The sequence below is a fragment of the Diadema antillarum genome, unplaced genomic scaffold (genome assembly GCF_040938485.1).
Source record: "Diadema antillarum isolate AM-2024a unplaced genomic scaffold, OU_Dant_1.0 seq00001559_RagTag, whole genome shotgun sequence".
In the NCBI taxonomy this organism is placed as follows: domain Eukaryota; kingdom Metazoa; phylum Echinodermata; class Echinoidea; order Diadematoida; family Diadematidae; genus Diadema; species Diadema antillarum.
Genome location: NW_027272285.1, coordinates 4,128 through 12,935, shown reverse-complemented (window position 1 = coordinate 12,935; position 8,808 = coordinate 4,128). Strand labels below are relative to the sequence as shown.

Genomic DNA, 8,808 nt, shown 5'->3' with positions numbered 1-8,808 from the left:
AATTGAATTGAATTGAACTGAATTGAATTGAATTGAATTGAATTGAATTGAACTGAATTGAATTGAATTGAATTGAATTGAATTGAATTGAACTGAAATGAATTGAATTGAATTGAAAACAGACGAAACTTTTCATGGTCAGTCGAGAGCCCTCCTTGACAGTCTGTTCGTGGTCTTGAATGTAGAGCGCCAGCTGTAGTTCGCCCTTTACCAATCTGCTGCCTAACCAAAATGGTGAGCTACACAAATCATCCAAAGCAATCTTCATAATCCTCACCTTCTAAACAAAATTCTTGTATCTTTTATGTATCATTATCCATAGAAATATACATGAGATGGATATCAACTTCAATTTTTATTGTGCGGTTCCAGTAAAAAACACAATAAAGCATTATAAATTTATGTACAGCGTAGTCGGAGCCCAACACAGACATGATACGGAAACCCTCCGGTTGAGCCCCACCACAATCCGTGCACACAGATGTATCCTCCGCTCACGCCGCACTGGCAATGATTACGATGGTTCTCAAAAAGTTGTTAATGTTTGTGACGGGTAACGATACGAGATATATAGTTCAATTAAAGAATGGGACTAATGTTGTCGAGACTCGATATCGGTATGATCATGATGAAGTAGGCCCCACCACTGTCTGTTAATTGTAATAAACTTGTAATAAATAAGTACACATCTGTAAAACAAGATCTACGTACCTTAGAGTAGGGTGTCTGATCGCGCACTGCTAACCCTCGACCAAAACGCACCCCTATCTCATAACACGCAAGTCCCATAGAATGCAATGGAGCCGCGCGCCTACGCCGTTTTGACCCAGCATTTTTGAGCAAAATTTCGCCTTTATTGCCAAATCCCCAGACCATGCCATTAACGAATCCTAACAAATTTGGTATCATATGAAAGAGGAAGTTTTTCTCCATATCCTATCAGAACGGCGGTACATGAATCCGACGATAAATTGATGTAAAAATCGATAGAAGCACATCTATCCCCATATCTCAGCGTCTGCTTCGGTATTTGTATTGCCGTGAGACATACTAGTAGTTGAGGACATGCTGAATCCGATGGTGCCGCTAGTTTTTCGCTAGCTCCACGCCTAGGTGTGGGGATATCGCCTTGAAGATACCCCTTGCAATATTTTTTTGGTCACAGCGAACGTTTTAGGCGGGGCTTCGTATGCAAGAATCCATAGTAACTTCGCGCGAAGGGGCTAATGCATATGTAAATTTGATTACGCATCGCCGTCTAAAACCACATGGCCTCTACGGTTGTGTGGGGATGGATCGCGTGTGCATGCGGCGCGCGCCAGATGCTGCCAGCAGAGCTAGAGAGCTACCACTGTGTGTGTGTCACTACGTTTGTGTGTGTATGTGTTGTGTATGATGTGCATATCACGAGGCAGGAAACTGGGCTGTCGCTTGCGATAGCTCCTACTACAACACGCATCACATAGCATGCACTCTGTACTGTACATATCAAATACAGTCACGCTCACAAATCACGTACGTCTTGCAAAACAACCAGACTCTACTAAATTTCTGTCTACTACTATTAGTTTACTTGTGGATTGGTTATGATCTTATCGTTGTTCATTTATATTTCGAAAGTGCACTCGCAATGCTCGAGTCACTGGCACTAAGCCGAGAAATCGGTTGTGAATACAATCATGTCCGCTTAGCCAAGTGCGAACGAAGTAGGCCTTAGCTAACGTTACTGTGGTGGTAGCGGCAGCGGTGTATTACGAACACCCGATCGACAAAAAGGGCGTGGAAAAGATTTCGGAAGACTCTTATTTGGCCATTTTTGCATGTACGAATAGTGGTAATGTGGCATCAATTCCAAGCCTGTGGCTGTAGAGGTTGTAGCTTGTGCATTTCACGCGAGCTGCGTGCACCTGCTCTCGACAATCGACTGCATATTTCTTCGAACCATGCTCGCCATGCCGGCTCCCCTGGCCTACAATCGCGATGCTCTCCGCTCGGCTCCCCGAACTTTACCGGCGGGGCTGCGCTAGCTGCCTAGCTGCTGCTAGCTAGCTGCGCCTGCATACATACGCGGGGTTCGTACGTGTTGTAGGGCGCTCAATACGGTACATGTGAATCGAATGTAAACTGAATACCGAGCACGTACGTACGCACGCAGCGCACACAGGGTATGACAAGACATAGGGGGAGTGGCTTCTGCGCTTGTTACGCGTATTTTCTAACCGCTGTACGCTCATTATCTGATCGCTGGAGATCCACACGCGAATGCAGCTTTTCGGCGTTGTTTGCAAACATGATTTGGGTCACATTTTCATGCGTGCTCGTAAAAAAAGGGGGTGATATTGCTGTGATTTCAAAGTTAAATTTCTCAAGATAGAAACATCATTTCGCCATGAAATTTGAAATATGTCTTAATGATGTAAGTCTCTTTCATATGAAATAATTCACAATTCGTTTCTCACAGAATTTCAAAAGTTACAAAAATGCTCCAGACACCCTACTTAGAGGCTTGGGGAAAAAAATGGCAAATGAAATACAAGCTTGACAAATGCAACGTTATGCGCTTCACAAGGAAGTCTCGTCCCATTCATCACACGTACACCTTAGCCGGTCACCAGATAGAAACAGTGTCCAGTCACAAATACCTAGGAGTTGTCTTATCAGACAATTTAAAATGGAATAGACATATTGATATAACTACAGCCAGAGCAAGCAGCATGATTGGCTTTCTCCGTCGTAATCTACATAATGCACCGAGAAATGTTAAATTACAAGCATACAAGAGCCTAGTGCGTCCCCACTTGGAGTATTGCTGTACAGTATGGGACCCCTTCACTCAACGTAACATCTCCAAGATTCAAGCAGTACAAAATAGAGCAGCCAGATTCATCTGTAATGATTACAAGTGGCAATCTTCCGTCTCCGGAATGATAAAGGATCTCAAACTTCATCCACTCCTAGAACGACGCAAGCTTTTAAGGCTATCAACATTTCATAAAATAAAGCACAGCAATATTGATCTAAATCTCGAGGATTATATCAGTCCTGCTCAAGCACCGAGAGGTATGACAACCCGAAGTTATCATCCGGACAATTACTCTACTTTACGCGGTTCCTCAACTGCTCTCGCCAACTCCTTCTTCCATAGAACAGCGAAGGATTGGAATAATCTGCCGAGTAACATAAAGCAGATTCATAAATTTGACACATTCAAAGAAGCGCTCCAGCGTCACCTCCGTTGTGATTAGCTGCACATCACACACCACAGTGCTGAGTGATACTCTATCCAGAGTTTTTCAGCGTATTCATCCAGATCCAGATCCAGAGTCTACGGCGGCGTGCCTGTTTGTAATACGGTACTCGTGAAAGCGGCCCACCGTGTAACGTTCAACGCGACGGTACATAGTAAGCACGGCGGTGCTGGTGGGGCTTCCTTCCACAGTGAACATCTTTCGGCAACGTCTTTCTAACATCGTTGATGTTAGATCAGTGTTAGGTCTCTATAACACATAAATGCAGCCCTACCAAACGGCGTTTAGAGTAAAAGCCCCAATATTTGGCTGGCCTCCAAAATCTGGACACTTATCATTTATCACAAGCCAGCAAATTCTACTGTCACAACACACGCATATCATCACATCACCTGGCACACTCGTTTACCACAGGGAAGAGCCTGAGTCACCTTCAAAAATCCATCTAAAATCCCAAAGTTTGCCATCAAAAATGCAGAATCGCCATAACTTTTCCAAAGCGTGCGCGAATTAATACTAGGTCCCGTGTAAAGAATCAGGGTCGCTGAAAAAGCTCTAAAAATTTAAAAATTATGCCGTTCTGTTGTGAGATTTTTTGCTTATCGCAAGCTCAGAGTGTGATGGTATCTTCAAAAAACACAAAAGAAAAACAAAATCTCCGTACGTGCTGATGCAGTAAACAAATGTAGATCTACAGGGGCTGAATGCACGTGCAGTTACCAAAATTGGGACACGAACGGGCCCCGCCGCAACGTCCCCGATGCAACCTTGCACCACCAAGCCTTGGTATGGTGCGCGCTCATTTTACAGAGGCTTTTTATGCCTATTGACATTTGCGCGTGTGTCCAAATTTTCAAGAGGCTGTCCGAATTTTGGGGAATTGACAAGGTAATACTTGGGGATTCTGTGAAAGTTTATGATGTATTTAACAAAATCGATATTGGGAAAAAGTAGGTTGATATATTTAACATACATTATAATTTTGTCTAGTGTTATTTGAGTTGAACAAATAGATGCAAAAAAGCTTAAGTGTCTGAAAATTGGGGGTTTTACTCTATGCTTGATTGATAAGTGGCGGGGCCGATCGATATCCACAGCATACATCATGTACATTTGTAGCATCTTTCGTCCTTTCTCCCTCCCCATTGACGTTGTGCTTTCTTCTTTTTTTTCCCTCCCTCTTATTCTCGGAAAGACTTCCTAATATCCCTCAACTAATTTCAACCTTCAGTACAACCCTAACCTAACCTTGTTTGCTATTAAATGTATGGATGCACGCGCACTGCGGTGGGGCCTGTTTCACGATTTTGCCTTGATATCCTTCAGGGCCAGGCTATTGAGCCTCACTAATCAGTCGGTAGTCCACCAAAATTGCATTAGGGTCTAGTAGTAGTAGGGTCTAGATCTCTTTCTAAATTTCATAGAATGCTTGCTCTATCTTGTTGATGTTTTAAAAAAAAAAATGTAAAAATTAGAACATTGGACATGGTCTACCCACTAAAAATGTATGATTTCTCAACATGACTCATGCAGGATGCTTGTAAGGGCAGACATATTTAGATGAATTGTTTTACAGGTACTCTAGATGGATAGAATAACAAATCACACCAATCAATGCAGTAGTGCTGACAGAGTACTGTATGTGAATTTAGTACTCTAGGTTCTCATCATTCATTCCAATTTCTTGCTCTTGTTGACAGACGAAGGGTACTTCGAGTTTTGGTAAGCGCAAGAATAAGACCCACACCTTCTGCCGAAGGTGTGGGCGTCGCAGCTTCCACATCCAGAAGGGAGTGTGTGCCAGTTGTGGGTTCCCAGCCAAGACCATTCGGAAGTGTGAGTATAGCCTTTATAGGAAGAGAATTATCTGAGGAGTTCATGTAGGATTCTGATTTGTAAAGTTTGATAACACGATCATAGTAGAGAAGCTATAGACAAAAATGTCTTTAAATGCAACACATTTTTGTGCTTTAATGTGTAAGAGAGAGAGAGAGAGAGAGAAAGCAATGGAGTCTTAATTTCTTGAAATAGAAACACACAACTTTTTAATGGATTGTCTGATTTTCCTCAAACTGTCACTGATGTGTTCTACTGATAATGCTGCATTCACTCAATCCACATGTACATTAAAGTAACATCAGCTATTAAAATCTACTGTATGGTGCAAAATTCATGTAAAACCAACACAGTTGTAGTGAAATTCTTGTTGCAATGGAGTAATTCTGAGTTCTATTGGTGAAGAAAAACCACAAGAAATGTGCTTCAATTTAATGAAATGCAGATTGCTTACACAGTTATGTTGTAGAACAAACATTGACAGAGTGTCTCTGCATGGGTAAACATCTTGCATTTCAGTGTGGTCTGTCTGCTGGCAGTGTTGCACAACTGTTGCGAGAAGAACTTGTGTTATGTCATGTAATATGAGTTTATATTGTACCATGGATAGTGTGTGTATGTGTGTCTGTCTGTCTGTCTGTTGCATCTGTTGCACATGCTGTGCATACAGTGTGTAATCTGAACCTGAAGAAAACACAGAGGGGGAAAGTCAAGTTGAGTGGTGCAGCATGCATGCATCAGTATAGGGTAGCATCTGAGATTGAAATGCAATTGGGGGAGGGGGGGGGGGAACAAGTTGAGTGGAGCAGCATACATGCATCAGTATAGGGTAGCATCTGAAATTGAAATGCAATTGGGGGAGGGGGGGGGAACAAGTTGAGTGGTGCAGCATACATGCATCAGTATAGGGTAGCATCTGAAATTGAAATGCAAGTGAACATGAAATGATGTCATGATTCACTTGCCTTTCAGATATGAAACTTGTACAAATAACATTATGCCCTCTCTCACCTGTAAAATTTAAATGAAATGATTGAGGAACCAATGCATTTAACACTACCTTCACGCACATTACGAGTGTGCAATTTATCAGTAAACAAGATACAATATAAGCAAGGTTTGCGTGTTTTCATTATATATTTTATTTATTCGCCTGTAACGAAAGAAAACTGCATTATGTCCTGAGGACTTGGTCATAACAGGAGAGACCTGTTCACAACAACAACAACAACAAAATCTATTACACTTGCAATTCTTGGTTTGGTTTGATGACAGACAACTGGAGCATGAAGGCCAAAAGGAGAAAGACCACCGGAACTGGCCGAATCAGGCACCTCCGTGCCGTCAACCGACGCTTCAAGTAAGTAGTGAACAGGTGTACACTTACCATTTATTCAGTAACTACGATAACTTATGTTGCTAGAATAACAGCCAAGCCCCAGATGGCATTTTAACTCTTTATTTGCCATAGTGGAAACCCCCTGTGTGCCACGTTATTCTGAGACACGAAGGTAGTCATGCATTGAGAAAGAATTCTATTTTTTCAATATATGTAACTTCTACAAATTTTTGTTAAGCTGGACATAATAGTGAGCAAAGTTAAAGAGGAATGCCAAGCTTTGCTTCGATATAAATTGTATGAAAAATCTATTTCTATATATTTATTTTTTATGACCAGTTGCTACATTACTGTAAAGGCATGACTTTTGCACATGAAACCGTGAGAGAAACTTAGAATTTACAGGCAAATTTAGTTGGGAACACGGCTTGATGGTCAAACACCACATAGAATGCAAACTGTATGTAAAAGGAACAAAAGCGCGAGAAAAGCTTTCAATGTACCGCGGGATTAGGCGATTTATCGATCGGTTTAAGCGGATTAGTACGTTTGAGCGGAATTTGCGAAGTTGGCACGCCGTCGACTGAGTGGTACGTGCGAACATGGCACATAAAGAGTTAATGACCGTAGTGTATCCATAATTTACTTATTGGTGCTTACTGACAGTTGTCTAGATAATCTAAATTGATAGATAATGGATATCCAGTCTGTATTGCACATGATTTATGTTGCTGTGGACTGTTAGAAGAGCAAAAAGTCTTCTTTTTTTTGGGGGGGGGGGGACCAATTACGCCATAACAGCTTGATTCAAAAGTGTGAAACTTTACTGGAAATATGCAACTTTTGAGTTACGTAATCAAAAACAACATTAAATTGAAGCTTCAAAGTTTTGTTATCACATCTAAGCCTGTTCAATATTGATATTGATTTTTACATATTGATGATCATCATCCTTTATACTCTAATGGTTTGGGCGAATACTGAATTTATTTATTTATTTTAATCTTTTAATTAGTTCTTTTGTGATTGAAAGTGTGTATGTACTAATGGTTGTGACATTGTCTCTGTGCACCTCTACAGGAATGGGTTCCGTGAAGGCACGATTGCCAAGCCGAGGCCACGAGGAGCAGCCTCATCGTAGATGACAACTGTGTACTGATGTCAACAACCACACAACCATTTTTATCACAATAACTGGCTCATTCATTTGGTGGCAGCAGCAGCAGCAACACACATCAACCACAAACTTGTGATGAGACATTTTGTCGGAGGAGTGGAATAAATCCTCAAAAAAAGTTCATGACTGTCAGCTTCCTCTAGTGTCTTTATATGAAGTCTGATACTTCGGCCCCTCACTCAGCTGGTCATTTGTACCGCATGTGTGATTCTGAATTTTGGGGAAAGGGGAGATTTTAGGTGATCAATTCAGGGGAAAAAATCCACACAAAAAAATCATTAAAATAGGGGGTCTTTTGTCTTTTTTTTTTCTTTTAGATTTCAACTCTGAACATAATTGCAATAAGGACCAGTAGTTAATGTCAGCTCCTGAAAAATTCTGAAAAAGGGGTAGTACGGCTTTGTGGTGTGTCCCCTTTTTACCAGAATGTGCTTTCCGTGCATGTTCTGCTACAAAAAAATGTCGGGCAGGCCTTTTTTGGAGGACATTTTGCCGTGTGTGCCATATATAGGACATGCTGCTTGAACGTATGCTAGCATTCCTCCCTTCCAAAAGCCTGTGATGGGGGTCAAAATCCTAACCCACTGCCATCCTGAAAGGGGATCTCTCTCAGAATCTGGAAGAAGCATATTATGTTTATGGTTGACCACCTGAGTGGGGGAATCTGGACTTGTGTGTTGTAAGAGTGAGAACAGTATATACTACATGTGATAGGGTAAATGGCATATTTGTGACAAGATTTGTTATGTGTTGAATCGGCATCGAGTGACATTCATTGTTTGTCAAAGTTTACGACTGAGAACTGTGCTTTTGATTGTTGCATGGGGAATCCCAACAAATCATTGTTATAAATACAATTCATGTACTATAACAAAGGGTCCATGTTCCTTATGCACTATTCTAGCCAATACATAGTCCAAATGCATAGTTAGCCCTCGTGCGATTCTATTCTATCGTGGCCTTCGGCCCCCATGAAATAAGACTAATTATGCATTTGCAGTGCATGTATTCTATTGTAGTGCATTCATGATCATGTATGACAGTACTCTTCGCGTAATCAGGTACTCCAGTTAATTGACGTACAAACTGAAAAACAGTTTATGCTGTGTGTTACAGTTACCGGAAAATCGGGTAGGTGTTCCGGAAAAACGAAGAGGAATTTCCCATATTAATCTTACCTACATAATGTATTTCCATAGTTTCCTGCA

At 41.4% G+C, this 8,808-nt stretch overlaps 1 protein-coding gene across 1 annotated transcript; it reads left to right on the top strand.

Moving 5' to 3' along the window:
* The first annotated feature begins 221 nt into the window (after positions 1-221).
* LOC139710756 (large ribosomal subunit protein eL37A-like) lies at positions 222-7,723 on the top strand. Its single transcript, XM_071622674.1, has 4 exons — positions 222-234; positions 4,949-5,084; positions 6,360-6,444; positions 7,504-7,723. Exons 1-4 carry the CDS (start codon positions 232-234, stop codon positions 7,562-7,564), a joined length of 285 nt encoding a protein of 94 aa, XP_071478775.1. The 5' UTR covers positions 222-231; the 3' UTR covers positions 7,565-7,723.
* The last annotated feature ends 1,085 nt before the right edge of the window (positions 7,724-8,808 follow it).